Source organism: Monodelphis domestica, chromosome 4 (genome assembly GCF_027887165.1).
Source record: "Monodelphis domestica isolate mMonDom1 chromosome 4, mMonDom1.pri, whole genome shotgun sequence".
NCBI lineage: Eukaryota > Metazoa > Chordata > Mammalia > Didelphimorphia > Didelphidae > Monodelphis > Monodelphis domestica.
In genome coordinates this window covers 374,286,572-374,309,341 of record NC_077230.1, presented here as the reverse complement: position 1 = coordinate 374,309,341, position 22,770 = coordinate 374,286,572, and the positions used below count along the sequence as shown (strand labels likewise).

Genomic DNA, 22,770 nt, shown 5'->3' with positions numbered 1-22,770 from the left:
AATGTTGCTCAACATGTGGACCCAGATCCTGAGATAGAACGTGTCCTTGTCATTTCATCTGCAGCCCAAATCCCCCATCTTGGCCAGTAAGTCCCCGCATTCCCAATCTGATCTTCATTGCTCTTGTCTGCTTAACCCACTTCCCCCAGCTGGTTTTTCTGCCCTTGGGATGGGATGTGAGAGGTTTGGTCCCTGTCAGTCAGGATATGGGAGGAAAAGGAAGAGAAAACACCATTTTTAATCAACCCGCCTGCACAGAAACCAAGGGAGCACCTTTGAGGGAATGCAGGGGGTTGGGGATATGTGGTGTCCCTCTGGCCCAAATTAGAAAAGAAACCAATTCACTTTACAAAGACTGTCTTAAAAAATCAAAAGGCTTCAAAGCACCAGTGGCTAAACCCGTTGAGTAAAAATATGGGAATAGGGTGGAAAAGGGGGAGGGGAAGGAGAAAAATCTACTGGGGATGGTGGGGGCTGAGAAGCATCTGGCCCAAGACAAGAGGAATGTGTCCGGAAATCACTTGGGAGAAGGGAGGGCCTTGGAGAGGGTGCCAATTGGCCCAGGGGCTGGAAGCAGAAAAGGAGGGAGCTAACCTGAAAGGAATTGTTTGGTCCCTAGCTGACCAGAGGGCTAGAGAAAGGGGCCCAGTCCTAGAAAGGAGGCGTCAGAGAAGTAAATAAATGTCTCCAAGGGAGCCGGAGCCTAGGCAGAAAAGGGGACTATTGCCAAGTCCTGGACTAGAGGGTTAATGGACTGACCTAGCTTTGGGAACACTTTGCCCCTAGAGGGACTGATGACTGCCAAAGGCCATGAGAGGCCAGAGGAGGTCATCAAAGGCCAAGATGAGATTCGGTTTCTTTTTAAGATGCCTGTGTCCCACAAGGCAATCCCCCATCCAAGTATCCCCCTACAGTTAATCTGCAGAATCCTTTCATTGTGCTGGATCAGGAAACAGGGACGGTACCCTCTTTAGAGAAGAGATGAGCCAGGTGTCCAAAGCATTCCATCCAGAACTTAGTCCTGGTAGGACTGACCCCAGCAAAAGAGGCTAATTCACCTGGGTTACTGTGTCTTGCCCCTAAGAAGGGAGGGAGGCCACAAGATGTCTCCCACCACCACAAAGGAGACACAGGTTTCTGCAGAGAGGCAATTGGCACTCTGTCCTTCCGATATCTTGGTCCCTTCTATAGCACCCTCTTCCCTTCCTTCCATAAGTATCACAGATGTGAAAAGTATGTCAGATTTGGCCCCCAAACTCCCTAATACCTTGGGTTCCTGAGTTTTAAGGGGGTTTGTTGGGCCCTACAGAAAGAGGGGTCACCCAGGAAGGTATGTGTGTGTGTGGGAAGGTGAGGTTAATTATAAGCCTGGACATGTCTTACTTTTTTTCCAGGGTGAGAGACACAGAAAGAGAAAGAGACATTGACAGAGAGAGACAGAGGGACAAAGACACACAAAGTGACAGAGAGACAAGGGGGGGAAGAGAACAGACAGACAGAGGGAGGGAGTGATAGAGGAAGAGAGAGAGAGAGAGAGAGAGAGAGAGAGAGAGAGAGAGAGAGAGAGAGAGAGAGAGAGAGAGAGAAGGGAAGGGGAAGAGAGAGAAAAAAGAGGGGGAAGGAGAAAGAGACAAAGACAGAGAGGGAGAGAGAGAGGTGTAAGGAGAGAGAGAGGAGCTTTGTGGGTCAGGAAGTGGGTGGGGCTGGAGAAGGGGACAAAGGAAAGGTATGACAAGAAATGAAGAAAGAGTAAGATGTTTGGCCTGGCTTGGGAGGAATCGCTCCAGCAGGCTCTGGTACAAGAAATCCCAGAAGGAAAAGGGCCGGTCTCACACTTGCCTTTCCTTTCTGGAAGGGCTGGGTGGGGAGCCCCTAGACCAAGGTGACCTGCATTCCTTCCTATGGATCACTGGCCTCTGGCCACTTCTCCACACCAAGAAGTGCCCTATTGCTTAAACAGAGCCCCTGGTAGATGGCCCTGGCAGTGGGGCGAGGCTGGAGGATGGGGGGGGGGCAGGGAGGAGGCTGAGGGAAAGATGCTGGCTGTACCTGAGTGGTGGTGGGACCTATAAAGCTAAGAGCCATGGCGCTGTCTGATGGAGGTGGTGTAGGGGGGGTTGAGGCTGCTATTTGAGCTGTATGGGTGGGGTGCCAGGTTACCGGGGAGCCCAGTGAGGTCTGGCTGACAGGTGTATGGGGGACAAAGGGTAGTCTGGAGCGGAGGCCCGGGCTGAAGGAAGTCTTCGTGTATTGTTTGCCTTTCGGGTCCCTTTGACAATCAGCCCTCCCGGAAGGTGGGTCCCCCGCAACAGAAAGGGGAGGGGCTCCACTGTGGGGGGAGGGGCTCCCCAGTGGAAGGGGTGACAATGTCGGTAAAGGGAGGAGGAGGGCGGGTAGGATCAGAGAGGGGAGGTACAGGCTTAGTACCAGGGCCAAGTTTAAAAAAACAAAACAAAACATACAAATCCCAGGAGTTCCTTCCCCGCCCTCCCCCCAAGTTGCCGGGGCTCCACCCGTAGGTCCGAGCCGGGGCTGTGTCCTCGCGGTCCAGCAGGGGGCGCTCCTGTCCGTGGCTCTGTGTGTGGCCGTCCCGCAGCATGGGCGCTGGGCCTTGGCCCAGAGGAGAGCTCGGTGGAGAAGGAGAGAAGAGGAAGGCGGCTCCACTAGGGCACAGGAAGGTCCAGGGGGCGGGGTCCGCTGTCCTGCGCCATGGTGGGCCAGGGCGTGGGCTACCCCGACCTGGGGGGAAAGCAGGAGGGAATCACGGCCGAGGAAGCAACGATGAGCCCCTCCCCTCGCCCGCCCCATCTCCAGCCCAGATCCCAATGGCTCCTCCTCCTAGCCATGCCCTGGCGCTGCTTACGCTATCCCTAGACCCGTCGGGTTCTCAATTCCCAATTCCAGTAGTGCTCTCCCAGCGTCCAGCCCCGCTGCCTTGCCGCGCTCTTGGCTCAGAGAACCATGCACTCAGAGCCCTAATAAGAGAACCCTACAGGCCTTGGAGTGCAAGCGACCCTCGACCGTGTGTGCCATCCGCGGGAGCTTTGGCGGTCTAGACGCCAGAATCAAGTTTTTAAGAGCACAAGTGAGGGGCAGCTAGGTGGCTCAGGGCATTGAGAGCCAGGCCTGGAGACACTTTCTGACTATGTGACCCTGTCCAAGTCACTTAATCCCCACTTAAGTACCTCTCGTCTGCCTTGGAACCAGTACACAGTATTGATTCTAAGAGAAGGGGTTTTTTTTTTTAAGCATTAAGTAAAATAAATAGGATAACAAAGGAAACCAATTACATTGGAAGTTATTAAAAAAAAACAGGTTATCCATAGCATTTATAAAGCACTTTAAGGTTTGCAAAGCACTTTGCAATTTTCTCATTTTATCCTCATAAAAATGCTAGGAGTTAAGGAGGTGTTGTATTCCCCATTTCAAAGATGAGGAAACTAAGGCAGACTGGTTGAGTGACTCACAGTGACACATCTAATACAGAACTTGAAGTCTGGTCTTCCTAACTCCAGGTCTAGCACTCTATCCCCTGTCTGGTTTGATTATGTTAAGAACCAGCCCCTTCATTTTATGGTCATCCCACCCTGTAATCATGTTTCCACTCCTTTTACAAACCAGGAAACTGAGGAGCCTCAGAGAAGCTACTAGCCCAAGGTCCCATTCCAACTCAGGTCCTGCACTCCCTCTCTGTGCCAGGCTGCCAGGCCTGACCCTGTGCCCAGTCTTGTCTCAGGTCCTGGCTCTAACTATGCCCCACCCCTGCCCTATTGCCTTGACACCTCTGGACTCACGTGTAGAGAGGCTGCAATTGTAAATGTGATGTCTTCTGGGGGGCCTGGTAACCGTAGGAATCAAAGCCTCCGATGAAGTCAACTGTGGAGAGAAGGGCCCAAGGGGGCTCAGCAGAGGCAAGGCAATGGCCAGGATGGGTAGGGTTGGCCTAAGAGGGGCAAAAGTTAGCTATATGGAGTAGGACAGTGAGGGGGCAGGTCCAGCAGGAGAGGCTGGGTATGAGTTATGTGTGTGGAGGGGGGAATGGAGTGGATTACTGACAATAGGGGCCCCCAGGCAGAGTCTGGGAGCTGGGGGTACTCCATTGGGCTGAAGACCTTATCTTCCTCAGCCTCATTAGACTCATCTCTGGGGCACAGGGGCCTGCCTGGGCAGTGACCCTGGGATATAGAAGCAGGATTCCCTCCCATCCTCCCTGCTTCAGTCCTGGGGTACCAGCAGGCCATCTGGGCACCCCCATGTCCAGGAATCTAGATGTGGCACTCACAGCTGTCCTCTTCCTCCAGGAACACTTTGCTGACGTAGCAGGCATACACAAAACCAAATAGCTGGGGGAAGAGGGGAGATGGGCAACAGTCAGTGGAGCAAGGGGTGGGAAACCCTCTCCCCCCAGGTCCAGTCTTCCCCTGGGCAGAGTGCTGAGTGCTCATCTCTTTTGAAGGGATTCTCCACCCTCTACCCAACCCCAAGTGACTGGTGCCAACTCTCAGACTCCACCGGGCTGGTGCTTAGACACAAAGACCATTACTGTAAGTCTGTACTCAGAGCCTCTTTGGGTTGGGGCATCTGCTGCCAGAGTTAATGTTCTGTTGGAGGTGCCTTTGAGGGAGAACCCAAGGTTTTCGGATTGGGAGAAGACATCCACTGAAGGTGGCTCCACCTGTCAACTCATTAAAGGGGGCATTCCCTCCAAAGGTGCTGACTGAAGCCCACTCTGCACACCTCCCTCCTTTAGGACTCATCCATGGACTCCCAGATATTGCACACAGAAGCAATATTAACAGGAGGGACGGATGCCTGAGGAGACTCTAAATTTCAGAAGAATTGGGATTCGGCATTGCAAGTATGATCTGACCAGCAAAAGCACAGGTCCTGCCAAAAAATCATCAAGGATTGGCAGAGCACTTTCTATTGCTTCTCTCACTTAAGCTTCACTATAGGTGGCACAGAGAATAAGAGTGTTGGGGCTGGAGTCAGGAAAATGTTCGTTCCAATCTAGCCTTGGACACTTACTAGCTCTGTGCCTCTGGACAGGTCATTTAACCTTGGTCTGCCTCAATTTTCTCAACTGTCAAAATGGGAATAACAGAACCTACTTCGTAGGATTGTTGTAAGAATCAAGTGAGATTTCTTTCTTCATTTCTGTGAATTTTTGTGAAGTGCCTAAAACATAGCAAGTATTATTCCTTTCCCTGTTGAGTCTAACTCTTTCTGAACCCATTTTGATGGGGTCTTTTGGGCAAAGATATCGGAGTGGCTTGCCATTTCCTTATCCAGCACATTTTACAGATGAGAAATGGAGGCCAACAGGGTTAAGTGACTTGCCAAGGGTCACACAACTAGTAAGTGTCTGAGGCAGGATTTGAACTCATGAAGATGTCTTCCTAATTCCTATCTCAGTACTTTATCCACTGTGCCACCCAGATGGCCCTATTTCTTCCCTTCTGCCCTGGGAAGTAGTTACTACATTTGAGAGTGGATAGAGTCCTAGCCTTGGACTCAGAAAGACCTGAGTTTACATACTGTTTCTGACAGAGCTAACTATGTGACCCTGATCAAGGTACTGAATCTCTGTGTCTGTTGGTTCATTTACCTAAAAAAAGAGTCGGATGAGATGGCTTTTAGGTCCTGTCCAATTTTAAATAGACTTGAGTGGTTCTAGCTGTTTCCCCCCTGAGATTTCACTAGAGCCAGCTATATTAGATGTGGCATCTCTGCATCAATGCACACAGTGGCCAAGTGACCACTTCCTGGAGTCTGAATTTCCTGTAAAATAAGGGAGTAGGGCTGGATGACCTTAAAGGTTCCTTCCAGCTCAAAATCAATTCTCTGATGATTCAGCAGCAGCTTTTCTATAAATTATGCTTTTAAAGTGAAAGGGAGGGGAGGTGCTGAGGGAGGGATCTTTCCATGGTCAAACTTATCCTTTGTAACTGTTAGAGGCAGGATGTGAACCCAGGTCTTCATGATTCCAAAGTTGGCCCTTGTATTTGCTCTGCCAATAGCTCACCTTGTTTCATGTATTATTATTTTACCCATCTTACAGATGAGAAAATTTCTCTGATGCTCAGTAAAGTCGCTCATGGTCACATAGCTAGTTAAACATTGGAAGTGAGATCTGAACTAATATCTTCAGCCTAATGATCTAGAAAAGCCTTGCTCTAGGTGTTTTAACATTTTGTGGGCACCAGTATGGCACTGGGGCTGCCAACCAAGTAGCTCTTGCTCTGTGGCTGGCACATCTCCCTTTCTGCTCATATCCTCACCCTCATTCTTTCTCACTGGATTGTCACCAAACCCCTATGGCTGAGGCAAGGAAGTGATGAGTATCCTCATTTGACAGATGAGGACACTGAGAGTGAGAAACAATGAAGCATCTTCCTGTCCAAGGTCATAGTTAGGGTGAACATTGAGACCAAAATAAGTGTGATTTGATTTGAATTTATTCACTCATTCTGATCAATAATCCTAGACAATTCTGAAGAATTCATGATGAAATACACTGTCAGCCTTTAGAGAGAATTGATAACTGAGAACAGATTGAAACATGGTATTTTTTACTTTATTTTTCTTGTTTTGTTTTTTTTCAGTGTGGCTAATATGGAAATAGGTTTTGCATGATTTCCCATGTATTACTGATATCATGCTGCATGTCTTTGATGGGTAGGGGAGAGACTGGGGAGAGAAAATTTGAAAATGAAAAAGAATTTTTAAAAATTAATGTCAAAAGTAAGTAATTTTTTGGAAAAAAGAATTTCTTTATTAGCTCTATGCAAGTGACTCCCAGATTTATTTACCTAGTCTTACCTTCTGCCTTTGAGCTCCAGTCCAGCATCAACATACAGTTGCTACTCTGGAGGGCCTTATCTTGCCCAGTTCCAGTTCTATTCTGAACCGCTCAGTCATTTCCAAGTCATGCTGCCTTCTTACTCTTTTCCTACCCTTTCTAGCTCTCTTCTTTGTATCTTTCCCATTAGAAGGTAAGCTTCCTGAGGGCAGAGATTGTCTTTATGTCTTATAATGTATATCCAGCATTTAGCACAATATTTGGAATGCAGTAAGTGCTTAATAAATGCCCTGCTAGTAGGGGACAGCTGGGTGGCTCAGTGGATTGAGAGCCAGACCTAGAGTCAGGAGGTCCTAGGTTCAAGTCTGGCCTCAGACACTTCCCAGCTGTGTGATCCTGGGCAAGTCACTTAACCCCCATTGCCTAGCCCTTACCACTCTTATGCCTTGGAACCAATACACAGTATTGATTCTAAGATAAAAGGTAAGAGTTTTAAAAAAATGCCCGACTTATTTATCTATCTCTTTGCCTCAGTTTCTTCAATTGTAAAATGGTCATAATAATAGCATCTACCTGGCAGGGCTGTTGTGAGGATCAAATGAGACATTTTTAAAAAGTGCTTAGCAAGGTGCTTGGCACATAATAAGCACTATCTAAGTGTTTCTATCCTTCCATCTATCTATCCTTCTATCTATCTATCTATCATCTACCTACCTTTCTATTTATCTTCTATTATAATTTATCCATCTACTAACCTATCTACCTATCTTCCACTCATCCATCTACACCCTCTCTCTCTGTCTCTCCTCAAACTGCCTATCTCAGAAATGGCTCAAAACTCAGCATGTCCAGAACTCATTCCCCTTAATGTTCCTCCCTCAAAATTTCCCAGAAGTCAAAGGTACAATCATTATTTTCATCTTCCATTAAAGGGTGTAATCTTGGCATTTATCTTCCACTCCTGCCTCTCCCTTATCTCACAAATGCATTCAATTGCCAAATCTTGTCATTCATAGCTCCCTAGCCCCTTTGCTTCTGACTCCTCTCTACTCACCCAGCCACAGCCACCACCTTAGTTCCAGCTCTCATCACTTTCCTTTGAAATTATTGCCACAGCCTCTCATTTGGGCTCACATTTCTCTAGCCTCCTATCAGCTGCCAGGGAGATTTTCCTTAAGTGCAGATCTGACCATCTTATTCCCCTGCTTAATAAACTCTTGTGGCCCCTTGTTGCCTCTAGGATTAAACAAATGAACTCTTCTGGCTTCTAAAATTTATAACTTGGCCCCAATTTGCCTTTCCCAACTTAATATATATAGTACCTGTTTTCCTGTACATGATCCAGCCCAAACTAGAATTCTCTATTCTTCACATATAGTTTTCCAGCTTCTATCTCCTTGCTTTTGTACTAGCCATTTTCCATGCTTGGAATGCATTTTCTTCTTAATTTCTGCCTCAGGGAATCTGTTGATTCCCTCAAAGCAGAGCCAAAGCATTGCCTCTTATTTGATACCTTTCCTGATCTCTGCCCTGGCCCCTCCCAGCTGCTGGATCCTTCACTCCCTAACATTACCTTATATTAATTTTGTATTTATTCTGCATGCATTTAGATACACACGTGTTGTTTTTCCAGAGAGAACCTTACAAAAGGTCTAAGGGCCCTTGAGAGCAGAAATGGTTTCATTTTTGTCTTTGTATCCCCAGTAACTGGCACACTTCCTAGCACATGTTGGTGCTTAATAATCCTTGCTGATTGGTTGATTGTACCAGACTGTATGCCTGGAGGGAAAATCCTTAAGAGTTTTCTTTGCTATCTGCCTCTCTCATAGGGATGGGGAAACATCATGATTCGGTTCTGGGGCTTAGAATTACTCTGGTCCTGTGCCAGTAGGTTGGGAGAGGAAACAGAAGATTCTAGCTTTTAGACCACAGCAGTTCATCAGTACAGAGAGAAACTCAGGGGAAGACTTGTGGGGGGCTGCCGGGTAACTCACTGCCAGGAAGATCTGAAGGGCGCTGCTGAGCACCTCAATGTAGGGGTAGTCAAGCAGGCATCCGGTGACAGTAATGACATGGTGGTCCTCCAGGGCCAGGCGAGAGTTCAGCACAGGTGTCACCAGGCAGCCAGGACCATTTTCCATCCACCAGGATCGATGCAGGGAGGTATTGAAGGTCATGATGAAGTCTCGGTCCTAAAGGGATCAATGTCCAAGACATCTAAGCCCCATCCCACCTACTTCCAACTACCCTCACTTAGATCAAGATGGCCCCAGGGGAAGAGAAATCATCCCTAGTGAAGGCAAAAGGAAATCTGCTTAGCTTCCTTATCTTCAGCACCAGGAATAGGGGATAGGGGCCATCTGTGACCTAACCTTCTCATTCCCTTGTACACTCATACCAGGGAGAGGATTCATTTGTTTTCCTCTACCTAAACAGCTCTTCTCCTCAGTCCTTCTTATAGGCATAAACAGAGGGGCCCATGACCATATTATATAGGACATCCTCAAGATTTTCATTTATTATTATTATGGTTACTAATGTAGAATCTGTTTCAAAAGCCTCTCTTATAAAGGCCACAGAAATTTTTACTTCCTCTTTAAGAGTCAAGGAAGTTCAGAGAACATCAGCTTCACTGTCAATCTATGAATTATGATTTTATGAAGAGAAGAGATGAAAGAATTCATGGAGATTGCTTGAGAGAAAGATGATAAAGAAAAACTACTTGGGGGGGGTTAGATATTTAATTCATATTGTGAGGAAACATTTAAAAATTCTATAAGGGGTGAATCTATTGAGGGATTGTTGAGAGTGATGATGACTTGAGGGAAACTAGAGAAGAGGATAATGTAGAAATTTCTTTGCCCATGGAACTATTCTAACTGTTATCTTTCAAAGAGGATGAAGAGAATTGGTGAGAAAACTTTAATTATCCAAGGTGAACCAAATGGTGGAATTGTGTTTCCAGAAATAAGGTGTATAATTGAAAATCTTTTACCCTAAAAAAGAACTACATTTCCTGGGAGCCCACTGACTTCCTGTCCTTCCTGTAGATAGGGGGATATTAGGCAGGGACTTCGAGGGTCCCGCCCTCTTTGGCATGATGAGAGCAAGCTTGGTGGCAGTAAGGTGGGTGTTTGAACTGACTGATCAGCCATGGGCACATGGTCTTTATTTTGTATCCTCTTTATTCCTTTATTTCTAATGATCATTAATAAATCTCAGGTGGCAGTAATGATTGGAGGTAACTTTGGCTGTGGGCTTTCTCATTGCTAAAATGCTGTAAACGACTGCTTATGTCTTTGTGCTTGTATTAATTACACAGTTAATAAATTATATATTCAGGAACTTTAATATGTATTTAATCCTGGGAGACCAGAGGTCTTGATATTGAGAAATATGTGAGCAATTGCTTATGGAAAAGCTTTCTCCAGCTTATTAAAGAGACTATCAAATAAGATGGAGTAGAGAATCAAAGTTTAATTAATTAATGAGAGATGTTGCAATTTGGTAATTAATCAGGAGCCATTCAAACCTACCCCATGGATTATTCTATAATGAAGAATGATGAGTAACAACTCAAGTGGCAGGCGAAAGGGTGCCCCACAAATGGGTTATCCCCTCTGTAACTGCCACATTGATATTATATGATAATATCTACAATTTAGGTAGCATTTTCCCCCATGGACTGCAAAATGAAACACAATATGAATTCCAGACATTATTATATATTAGTAGGAATATTAACATATTAGTGACCACTTGGAGTATAGACAGTTCTCTCTTTATGTAAATCTGCATTATAGACATTTGACTTTACACAAAGAATTCTGAAAGAAACCCACATGTCCAAAAAACACCTACGTTAACCTTACTCTGCATTACTGTGCGCTCTTTCTTTCTGCTCTTGCTCCTTAGCTTGGCAATCTGCAGCTTCCCTCCCCATACCACCCAAAAAACCTTAAAAAAAAATCCACCTAGCTCCATCTACCTGTCTATATATCTAAGCCCTGTAAGTCTGTCTTCTGTCCATCCATGACTGGGTACCACGTGTGAGCCTTGGATCCCACAGGTTGCCATCTTCTCCTGTCTATAGCTATGTCTGCCCCTTGTTGGTTCTGGCCTGGCCCCTGCATGCTCTTCTCTTGCTCTTGCTTTTTTGTCTCTAGTCCCATGATCTCTTGAACCTTGTGCTGGCCCCTTCCTTCCATGGCATGGCCCTCTTCCTGCTTTCTTCCCTTCTTCTATTCCCCACATCTGCAGGCAAATTCACATTATGTAAAAAAGCCACTTTATGTACAGGTCTGTGAAATGGTCCACTAATGGAAAGTGAGAACTATCTATATAGTACTTTGAGGTTATATAGCATTTTATATACATTATCTCGCACTAGCCATTAAAAAAAAAAAAAAACCCTTACCTTCTGCCTTGGCATCAGTACAAAGTTATCAGTTCCAAGGCAGGAGATGGGTAAGGGAAGGTAACTGGGGTCAAGTGACTTGTGCAGGTTCTCATGGCCAGGAAGTATCTGAGGCCAAATTTGAACCCAGGTCTTCCAGGTTTGATGCTCTATCTCCATTGTGCTACCTAGCTGCCAGCCATCCTTACCCTTTGTTGCCCTTAAGCTACACTTTATTCCCCACCTTCCTGGTTTTACAATAGGCTGTCCTTTGCCTAGGATACTGTGTATTGTTTTTGCCTGTTGGAATCCCTACCTCCCTTGGATGTTAATCTCAAGTTACTTCTTCCTGGTTTCTCAGTTTGTTCAGGTACCCCCATTCCCTTCGCCAATTATTGTGTTTTATTCCTTCTCTATCCTGAATCTATGTGTCTGCATGTGCATGTTTTATTCCCTTTGAAGAATGGAAGCGTTCCAAGGACAGGACCTGTTTCCTTTTTGTCTGTGTATCTCCAGAAGCTAGTTCTGGGACCATGTACCTGGCACACAGTAGGCACTTAATAAAGGTTTTTCATTCATTCATTCATTCATTCATTCATTCATTCATTCATTCATTCATTCATCCATCTGTTGTTCATTGATTGCTCTCATTCAAACCCTGCCACAACTCCGTAGGGTAGGTAGGAGAAGCATTATTTGCCCCACAAAGAAACCGAAGTGCAGAGGGGGAGAGTAGTGTGGCTAAAGTGACAGAGTCAGTGTTTCAAATGGTCCCCAAGACCCAGCTGGCATGTGCTTGCTTGCTCCCCATGAGACAGGTACACCCATGTTCTCCTTCGTGGGACATCCTGGCCCTTCCCTACCCCCCCCCCCCCAGCTCAGCTTCACTCACACCTGGAAGAAGGGGAGGGACAGGTAGAGGCTCTTTCTGGTTCTTTAATGGGAGAGGGGTCATAAACTGAGGAAGAGGAGAAGGTGGACAGATGTCTGCCTATTTGTCCTTTCTGCTGGAAAGGAGTTCAGTACTTGAGAGTCTTGGAATCTTCTATGTGACCAGCAGGGGGCAGAGGTGGGCTACACAGGGATCCTGCCCTTACATTTATTTCTCAGGGTAATGGACCATCCTGGGAGCTGTTACATGGTCACAAAGGGATGGTGCAGAGTGGAAGAGGGACTGTGGGTAGTCCAGCACAGGAGACAGCAGGGGAATCCCCCTAATCTTGTTTTCCGGCCATTAATGCTTGATTCTCAATCTCCAGTAGCTCCTGGTAGCTGACCCAAGCTCACATACCCTATCCGGTACCAGGATCTTATCTCTTGGGGCAGAGAACAGGACTAGGGGATGTTGGAGATTTTTAGCTGCAGGACTAGGGGATGTTGGGGCTCTTTAGCTGCAGGACTAGGGGATGTTGGGGCTCTTTAGCTGCAGAACTAGGGGATGTTGGGGCTCTTTAGCTGCAGGACTAGGGGATGTTGGGGCTCTTTAGCTGCAGGACTAGGGGATGTTGGGGCTCTTTAGCTGCAGGACTAGGGGATGTTGGGGCTCTTTAGCTGCAGGACTAGGGGATGTTGGGGCTCTTTAGCTGCAGGACTAGGGGATGTTGGGGCTCTTTAGCTGCAGGACTAGGGGATGTTGGGGCTCTTTAGCTGCAGGACTAGGGGATGTTGGGGCTCTTTAGCTGCAGGACTAGGGGATGTTGGGGCTCTTTAGCTGCAGGACTAGGGGATGTTGGGGCTCTTTAGCTGCAGGACTAGGGGATGTTGGGGCTCTTTAGCTGCAGGACTAGGGGATGTTGGGGCTCTTTAGCTGCAGGACTAGGGGATGTTGGGGCTCTTTAGCTGTAGGACTAGGGGATGTCAAGGCTCTTTAGCTGCAGGACTAGGGGATATTGGGGCTCTTTAGCTCCAGGCCAAGACCAAGGAGTGGACACTAACAAGAAATGCTACAATAATAAAGGGGGGGCCCCAAGAGCTGTCAGATCCACAGGGATAACATAGCACCTACCTCTCTGGTTGTTGTGAGGAGCAAATGCCACATTCGTAAAGTACCTTGTACATAGTAGATACCATATAAATGTTGATTCCCTTCTTTCCTCCCTTTCCCTACCCGGAATATAGATCTGATTTGGGTCAGAAGCTGCCTGGGATGGGGATGAGCCAGGGAAGCCCAGACCAGCCCTATTTCAGGCTTCTCTCGCTGCTGTCACCAGGTCGGAAGGGGGCCTTACCTGAGACAAGTGCCCAACTTCCAAGTAGAAGCAGATGATGAATGCATTCCAGCCAACCCAGAGAACAAGCCAGCCTGCGTACTAGGAAGAGAACAGTTGGAGAAATGAAGTTAACAGTGGGACTTAGGTGAGGAGGAGAGCTTGAAGGATCCTCAGAGATCATGACAAGGGAACAGGGAACATAGAAGATATTAGGGATCTGGTGGTGCCTATCTGTCAGGGTTCAAGGAATCTGGGATGAGTAGGCTTCACTGGGACTGCAGAGGTTGGGATCCCCACAGCCCTTGTCCCAGAGGTTTCCTCTGCACAGACCAGTCTCTCTTCCAAAGTTCCACTGCCTTGGCCTTAGTTCACCTCATAACCCTGACTGGCTCAGGTTATAAACACTCCTGGCCTGATCTCATCATTATTACAGTGAAAACCAATCAATAATAACAAATAATACCTGGGTGAAGGGACAGTGTTTGAAGGGATGAGTTCAGGAACAGTGAGGTCTGGGCTGGATAATTCCTGGGAGACTGCAGAGTCTGAGACTGTACAGATAGATCCCAGAGTAGCCAGCCCTCTTTGGGAAATGATATTTTACCAGAAAGGCCCATCCCTTGGCCAACTACAGAGAAAAGGACAAAGCAGGAAGGAGAGGGTGGCAGGGGTGAGATGGGGCAAGATGGGCTATTTCTACGTTGGGGTCTGTTCATTTATTCAAATATTTATTAAGTACTTACAATGTGCCAGGCACTGTTTAAGAAGCTGGGGATACAAGAATAGAAAAAAAGATCTGGTCCCTGCCCACAAGGGGCTTATGTTTTATTGAGGGAAAGTCATATTGTATTTCAGTCTAGGGGTATACAATGTGACCAAATATGCATTTGATTTTGCAAAGCCAGAACATCTCCTTCAGGTACTAACCCTTCAATTCCAGGAGCTGTCATCAGGGCTGTGGTGCCCTGGGTTGGGGCTTTTATAGTACAAGTTCTATTTTGTACTATATTTAAATATAGTATAATTTTCCACAAGTATGTATGTATGTATGTATATAATATATATATATGTGTGTAGTGTGTGTGTTGTTGGTCTTTTCCCAAAGAAACTAATTGACATCATGAGATAATGTCTTCTTGTAAATGAATTAGATTTAAATGAGGCAGAGTTACACAAAATTGTCAGCCTCACTCTGTCCCAGAAGTCTAATGGAAAGATAAAAGTTAGGATGACTGGTGATAACCGAAGGATGTAGTGGACAACCTTGGCATGCATGTATGCAAGGTGTGTCTGGCAGGAATTGTTGAGAACAGTGGGTCAAAGCTCTTTTATTCCAGCTATTTCTATTTTCTTTTATTATCCTTTTCTGGGGTTGGAGACCCCAGCCCTTTTCTGGATGTTGGATCTTGGGGTTCCTTTTCCCTTATTCTCTCTTTACTAGGTCCTGAAGGCTACTGAGAAAGGAGGCAAAAATAGGAAGTGGTACAAAGTCCTTTGGGAGGAAAGGGAGGGCTCACTTATTGGTGACCATTGTCATCAATGTAGAGGGGTTTGGAGGCTGTAGGTGAGAGATGAGTCCAGTTCAAACCAATAAATATTCATTAAGAATGTATATAGGGGGCAGCTGAGTGACTAGGTAGATTGAGAGCCAGGTTCAAAGACAGGAGGTCCTGGGCTCAAATTTGGTCTCATCTTCATTCTGGGTGTGTTTCCCTGCTTCAACTGTGTTTCTTGTAAACAACATATCACAGGATTCTAGTTTTTAATTCACCCTGTTATCCACTTTCATTTTATGGGTGAGTTCATCCCATTCACATTCAGTTATGATTACTGTGTATTTCTCTCCATCTTATTTTCCTCTTTTTTATCTTGCTCTTTCTCTCTCCTTCCCACTCGGCCCCTCCTCATAAGAGTTTTGCTTTTAACCCACAGCCACCCCCACTGACATGAGTCTTCTGTAACTACACCAAGGATCTGGAGAATTCCAGGTTTAGGTATTTCATATATAGAAATAGCATCACAGGAACAGAACTTTAGAACTGAAAAGGCTCTTGGAGGTCATCAGGAGCAAATCCTTCATTTTACAAAGAAGTTAAATATTCCAGACTCCTACCATGATGAGATATCTGGATCGGTACTGCACAGTCCCAAAGATGCCCAGGATGACGGCCATGATGTGAAGGAAGTTGGCCAGGATAGGAGCCCACTGATAGCCCAGGAAGTCAAAGACCTGCCGCTCTAGGGCTGCCACCTAAGGGGAAAAAAAGAGAAAGAAAAGATTGAGGAGCCAGTAATCATCTCCAATTTTGCCAGGAGAAAATACAAGGTGCTCAGTTTGGCATTGAAGGCCCTCTAGCATCTAGTACTCTTTGAGCTTTCCATGTACTTAAAAAGTAGCTATTAGCTCTTTCTAGTATACTTTTTTTTTTCAAACCCTCACCTTCCATCTTGGAATCAATACTGTGTATTGGTTCCAAGGCAGAAGAATGGTAAGGGCTAGGCAATGGGGGTCAAGTGACTTGCCCAGGGTCATACAGCTGGGAAGTGTCTGAGGCCAGATTTGAACCTAGAGACCACCTGTCTCTAGGCCTGGCTCTCAATCCACTGAGCCACCTAGCTGCCCCCCGGTATACTCTTTTATCTGTTTTTGTCTTTAACAGGATCTCCCATCCCTACACCTTTTAACACCCCCCCACCCCCCCATCTCCAGCTCTAGGTTTTCCTGATGTCACTTTCTTTTGGTTCTCCTTTTAGCTGTCTTTCTTTTGCTGATTTTTCATCTTTGTTGTGCCTTCTAACTGTTGTCTCATAAGCCTTCTTTGAACTCTAGAATATCTCCACTGGTGATCTAAATAGCTTCCATGGATTTACTTAGCACTGTGCAGATGATTTCCTGGCCTAGACAACTAACCCTACTTTCTCTTCTGAGCTCCAAACCTACATCTCCACTTACCTTTTGGACATTCAAAACTGGGTGGTCCAGAAGCATCTCAAACAACACATCCAAAACAGAACTCATTATCTTCCCTACCAAAACGCTCCCCTTTTCTAAACTTCCCTGTTACTGTAAAGTTTGCCATCCTCCTCTCCATCTACTAGATTTACAATCTCTTGAGTTTTCTTTAATCTCTCACTCTCAGGATGACGTTGGAGAGGAGTCTGCAAGATGAAAACTGCAGCAATGGTTAAGTAGCTCTGGGCCAGGAGCTCCAGAGGAGTTAGACTGAAGTTCCAGAATTCCTGAAGAAGATTTTCCACCATGTAACACCCCACTGGAGAGAGGAAGACAGAAGGACCCTAATAGTGTTAAACATACATAGGTAATGAAGTAGCAGGCTTTGGGAGCTTAGTGCTGGCAACCTCATGAAATAGTGCTAGCCCATTTCTGTGCCAAGGTATGGCTCTAGGAATTCATCATAGAAGGTCTTGGGTGGGGGGCAGCTAGGTAGCTCAGTGGGATAGGGATAGGGGGCCAGGCCTGGTTTCAGATACTTTCTAGCTGTGTGACTCTGGGCAAGTCACTTAACCCCAGCTGTCTAGCCCTTTCTCCCTTGAAACCAATACTTAGTATTAAATCTAAGACAGAAGGTTAGGGTTTAAAAAAAAAAGAAAGTCTTGGGTGGGTAGATAAACAGGGGAGGTAAGGAGAGTCTGTGCTATGGGTTTTCTCAGTTGAGGCCACCTGAGGTCTATGCAAAGTTCTCTGCCCAGTTCAAATTGGTTTCAGTGATTGGAATGACCCATGTGGAAGGAAATGAATCCTATAAGTAGAGCCCCGGGTTGGAAAGAACCTTAGAGGTCTCCTAAGCGTAGCCTCTTATCCTATGTAGGTATCCCTCCCCCAGAGAGACCCTGAAACTCAGTCTTCCAGCCTCTGCCTGAACACCCCTGAGACTGCTGGCGGATAACCTCCTAAGGCAACTCATTGTATTGTTCTGTTCCACAGCTCTGTGGGAAAGTGTTTCCATATCATTAGCTAAAGGAGGAGGGGTAGCGATAGAGGAGGATGCCTGAAGATATCTGACAATTTGGCTAAGCCATTTTTGGGGTTGTTCAGTTGTTTCAGTCATGTCTGACTCTTTGTGACCCTATTTAAGTTTGGGGTTTTTTTTGGCAAGGATACTGGAATGGTTTGCCCTTTCCTCCTCCAGCTCAGCTAACAGATGAGGAAACAGAGGCAAATAAGGTTAAGTGACATGCACAGGGTCACACAGCTTTGGCTAGATTTGAATTCAGGAAGATGAGTCTTCCTCATTCTAAGCCCAGTGTTCTATATCTCCTTTATGCCACCTAGCTGCCCCTGACTAAGTCAAAGTCCTGTTCATCATATCACCCAGAATGTCAGAGCTGGATGCTTCTTAGAATACAGTACATATGATGCAGAGCTGGAAGGAGAGGGCAGAGGGCTAATAAACATTTATTAAGTGGACCTTAGAACACAGAGTAACAGTACTAGGGGGTCCATAGAGATTTCATAGAGTTAGGAACTGAGGGAATAGAGAGGAAAAGAAACTTGCCTAAGGTCATACATACATTGCATTAGCAGTCACCTATTCCTCTGGCCTTGGATGGTCCCATTGAGCTCTTTTATCAGATTCAAAGCAGACCTATGGTTCCAAACCTCCCTACTAAATTTATTCTCTCTCTCCCTCTCCCTCTCTCTCTCCCTCTCTCTCTCTCTCTCTCTCTCTCTCTCTCTCTCTCTCTCTCTCCCCCTTCCCTCCCCCTTTCTCTGCCTTCCTCTCTACCTCTCTCTCCCTCTCCTTCCTCCCCCCTCCTCATTCTAAAGTTCCCTGTTTCTCCCTGGGCACAAATATATTTCATCTTGTTGGAGAAGTCAGACTAGTACCCATGACCTTGGTCTGCCCATGGCCCTCTGGACAGGATTCCTCCCTTTCTCCTCTCTGTCCAACTTTTTAGCTGTACTGTGATTTCCTCATCTTCCCTTGGTTTCAACTTTCCCAGGTCTCAGAGCCTAGGTAGGACAGCCAAGATGGAAACTCTGAGCCCTTCCTGATACTATGGGGGCAACTAGGTGGCACAGTGGACAGAGCGTTGAGCCTGGAGTCACAGAGACTCATATTCCTGAGTTCAAATCTAGCTCCAGATACTTACTAGCTAGGTAACCTTGGTCAACATCACCTCATTTGCCTCAGTTTCCTCATCTGTCAAATGAACTGGAGAAGGAAATGGCAAACTGCTCCAGTGTCTCTGCCAAGAAAACTCCAAACAAGATTATGATGGGATAAACTGAAACAAACAAATCTGGCCCTTAGCACTAGGGTAAGGGTGGGGAGGAAGTCCTGCTCATCCCAGATCAAGTTCTATTGATTTCTTTGTGAAGTAGGATGAGGGAAGGAGGAAGCTACTGCAGAGAACCCAGAGCCCATCACAAGAATTACTATCTTCATTGACAGATGGAGATATGAAGGCTCTGTGAGTTGATCAGTTGAGTTAGCAAGGAAGAAGACCCCTTCCCATGGAGAAGGACACTCTATTTCAATGGAAATAGCCCTGGACTGGATGGCAAGAAATCTTGCTGGCTTATAAGGCAGAAAGGCCAAAGGCAATCCCTGCTTTCAAGGAGCTCGCAGGGGGTCAAGTGACTTGCCTAGACAGCATGACTTGTAAACGTTTGAGACAGGATTTGAACCTGGGTTTTCTTGACCTGTAGCTTGGCTCTCTCCACCTCACCAAGCCAAACAAATGAGAGAATATGAAAATTCTTGGCAAGGTCGAGAGGCTCTAGAGGAGGAAAGAATTACAAGTCATGTTTCGATTATCTTCACTGTGACTGTCACTGCTGGGACTTTGTGTTCCATACTTAGGATCCTTCAGCCCCAGGGCACCAGTTTGGTCAGCCCCAATCAGGGAGCAGCCATCTGTGCCCCTCACCAGAGGTCAGGACGAAGGTCAGCTTTCCCTCGATTCTGGCCCAACTCCAGGGGCTCCTATTTTTCCTTTCCAAAGCAGTATGTCAGCCAAGAGACAAGACCTCCTTCTGGTAATCCTTGAGTGTTCCCCTCCCTATAGCTTTTTCTTTAAGGGGAGAAGAATCTTCATGCTAAGCTGGCTCCCCCATCCCCTGATTATTTATTTGGCAGCTCAGGGGCTGAGGGGAAGAGGTTGCCATGGGGACCTGTAGCTCTCCCTTTGATCCCCTCCACCCCTAGGCAGTCTGCTCCCATCAGGAGGATGCTCTTCTGTGTCTAGACACTCACCCTGGGGTTGAAGATAGGGAAGCTGCTGAAAAATGCAGGTGGGGTCCTGGGAAGCTGGCTGGGCAAGGGAATGGGCCTATGGGCTGGAGTTTGGCTGCAGCTCCCCTGTGAACCTGGATCCAATTGGGAAATTTTCACCATCTCTTAGGCTCAAGTCAACTATTTTCATGGTCAAAGGGCCAACCACCTCATTTCCCCTGTTGTTGAAGGTGCCCTGATGACTTTGTGCTGACCCATCCCTCAGGCCAACTTGGCACATTCCCAGAAAATTGAGGAACCATATCCCAGTAGAACTATGAAGGATCTCCCAGGCAAGTAGTTTCCCTTTCTAGCCAGATGTACTCATTACCCAAGGTTCTGGGCTACTCACATCCTGCCAGTGGTCAGTGGCTCAACAGGAAATATACAAGAAGTTCCTTACTGGACCATAATAATAAATAAACAACATTATTACTTATTAAAATTTTTCATTTAATTTTAAATTTTAAAATGATTTATTAAATAGTATCTATTATAAATAATAAAGTCAAAATAGTAAAATAGTTTATATACTACTTTCAGGTTTCCAAAGCCCTTTACATATTATCTTATTTGATTCTCATCATGATCCTACAAAGTAGGTGCTGTTATTACTTCTATTTTTAGAATTATTTGATCCTCAGAAAGGTTAAACACCTTGCTTAGGGTTACACAGCTGGTAAGTGTCTGAGGCAAGATTTGAACTCAGGTTTTTCTAACTCTAAGTCCAACACTCCATCCACTGTTCCCTGCCCCCTCAGTTGTCTCCGAAATCTATGACAAATCAGGCTGATAAGCATTTATTAAGTGCCTGCTGTGTGCCAGGTGCTTAGCTAAGTGCTGGTGGCTATTTTCTTCACATTGACTTCCTTCTGGGTCTATGCCCCTGCCTCTTTGCTTTGCTCTGACCCTCAGTCAGAATTTATGGGCTTCTGCTGGCTTAGCTAGACCTTTACTGAGAGACTCAGCTGATGGACTGACACATACAGAGCATTTTGAGGTTTTCAAAGCCCTTTACATACCTAGACTATCATTCATTCCTCATGTCATTGGGATGAGAGAGGTAGCCTAGACTGGTAGCCCAGAGAAATGAAGAGATTTGCCAGATCTTTTGGACTCTAGACTGACTGGACTTTTGGACACTGCTGACTATTCTCTTATTTTGTCCTTCAATGCTCTTTTCTCTTCTCCTACATCTCTCTCTACCTAACTACTTTGGAATAGGTCAATTTCATTGCTGAATTAGAAGGGAACACAGAGGTGGTACTGTAGTGTCAGGACCTGGGTTTTAATCCTGCCTTTGATATTTGCTAGCTGTGCAATGTTTTTAAGGAGGCAGTTGAGTGATTCAAGGGATAGAGGCTGGGACTGGAGTGAGGAAGATCTGAGTTCAAATCCAGCCTCAGACACTAGCTGTGAAACCTCGGACAGGTCATTTAACCTCTGTTTGTCTTAATCCATTGAAAAAGGAAATGGCAAACCACTCTAGTATCCTTGCCAAGAAAACCCTGTGGATAGCTATAGTCCAGGTGGTCACTAAGTCAGAAAATGACTGAACAACAAACCTGTGCAACTTTAGGGAATTCATTGAGCTGAGTCAATAAGCATTAAGTGACTACTAGTTACCAGGTACCATGCTAAGAGCTGGGGCTACAAAGAAAGGCAAAAGAGTGCTTGACTTCAAAGAGTATATTATCTAATGGTCAAATCATTTATTTTTCTTGGGTTTAAGTTTCCTCATTTGCAGAAAAATGATATCCAGAATTGCTATAATGCTTTAAAGTTTAAAAAGCACTTTACAAATAGTCTCATTTGGTCCTTACAACAACCTTGGGAGATAAGTGCCATTATTCTCCCTATAAGTGACTTGTCCAGGATCTCTCAGTTACAAAGTGTCTGGGGGTAGATTTGAAATCAAATCTTCCTTACTGCAAGTCTCCCACTATCTGCTGGGCCCCCTCACTTATCAGCCTGAACAAGGAAATTCCTTTTCCTGATATATGAATGCCCTCTGTACTGTCTCTGCCAAATGGTCACCCAATTTTCACTTAAATCCACTGGGCTAGAAGTCAGGTGGATTGGATTCTAGATCCACCCAGGGTCAGCCATTAAGTCATTGTGTGACCGTGGACAAGCTTCTTGGCCACACTTTCTATACCTATAAAACGAAAGAAAAACTAGCTCAGATTTCGCAGACTTACTGCAGCTCTAGTCTTCTGCTAAAGCCCAAGGTATATAATGAGGCTCTTTGCCCACTTATTCAGATAAATGTGAAATTGGATTATGAAGAGAAGCAGATTTAGATGCTATCATAGAGATTAAATCAAGGATGATTCAAAGAATGTAAGTAAGCAGAAATGGATGAATTCTATAAATTCAAAATCAGTGCAATTCTCTGATTTCACCCTCCCCTGCCCTGCTCACTCTATCCCATCCCACATACTTCAAGTCCTAGCATCTTGCTTATTTTCCACATTCCGCATGTCCTAAATTCTCTAATTTCTCTCTTAAGGGATCTATCAACCTTCTACTCACCAAGGTTCACAACTAAAGTGTTCTCCTTGATTCCTCACTTTTCCTTACCCTACATAACCAGTTTGTTGCCAGATCCCATTATTTCTACTTCCTATTATTTCTGAGGAGGCAGCTAGATGGTTCAGTCAATAGGGCACTGGGCCTGGAGTCAAGGAGACCTAGGTTCAAATTTAGCCTTAGATACTTACTAGCTATGTGACCCTGAGTAAGTCCCTTAATTTCTATTTGCCTTAATGCACTAGAGAAAGAAATGGCAAATCACTCTAGCACCCTTGCCAAAAAACCTCATGGACAATGTTCTTCATAAAGCCAAAAAGAACTGGACATGATTGAATGACTAAGCAAGAACAAAAATTATTTCTTACATTCTTCCCCTTCTTTTCATTGCTACCATAACCATTCAAAGTTCAGGTTCTTATCATCTTTCACCTGGAATTCTGTGATAACTTCCTAATTAACCTCTCTCTGTTAGGTCTCTGTTCTCCCTAATCACTATTCCACATACCTGTCTAAATGATTGTCCTAAAGCAGAGAGCTTTTCATGGCGCTTCCCTGCTCAAGATGCTTCAGAAGATTGCCATTGTTTCT

At 45.6% G+C, this 22,770-nt stretch overlaps 1 protein-coding gene across 2 annotated transcripts in view; it reads right to left on the bottom strand.

Annotated features, from left to right (window-relative positions):
- Positions 1 to 219: 219 nt before the first annotated feature.
- Positions 220 to 22,770, bottom strand: part of NKAIN1 (sodium/potassium transporting ATPase interacting 1) — a 136,089-nt gene continuing 113,538 nt past the window's right edge. The window contains exons 2-7 of one of the 2 annotated variants that reach the window (XM_007492985.3): positions 15,522 to 15,659; positions 13,427 to 13,507; positions 8,830 to 8,994; positions 4,283 to 4,343; positions 3,795 to 3,876; positions 220 to 2,739 (exon numbers count right to left, since the gene is read on the bottom strand). In XM_007492985.3, the coding sequence (XP_007493047.1) occupies positions 2,730 to 2,739; positions 3,795 to 3,876; positions 4,283 to 4,343; positions 8,830 to 8,994; positions 13,427 to 13,507; positions 15,522 to 15,659 (537 nt within the window). In that variant the 3' untranslated portion in view covers positions 220 to 2,729. Of the gene's footprint in view, positions 2,740 to 3,794; positions 3,877 to 4,282; positions 4,344 to 8,796; positions 8,995 to 13,426; positions 13,508 to 15,521; positions 15,660 to 22,770 lie in introns of both variants that reach the window. The other variant, XM_007492984.3, reaches the window with a different exon arrangement.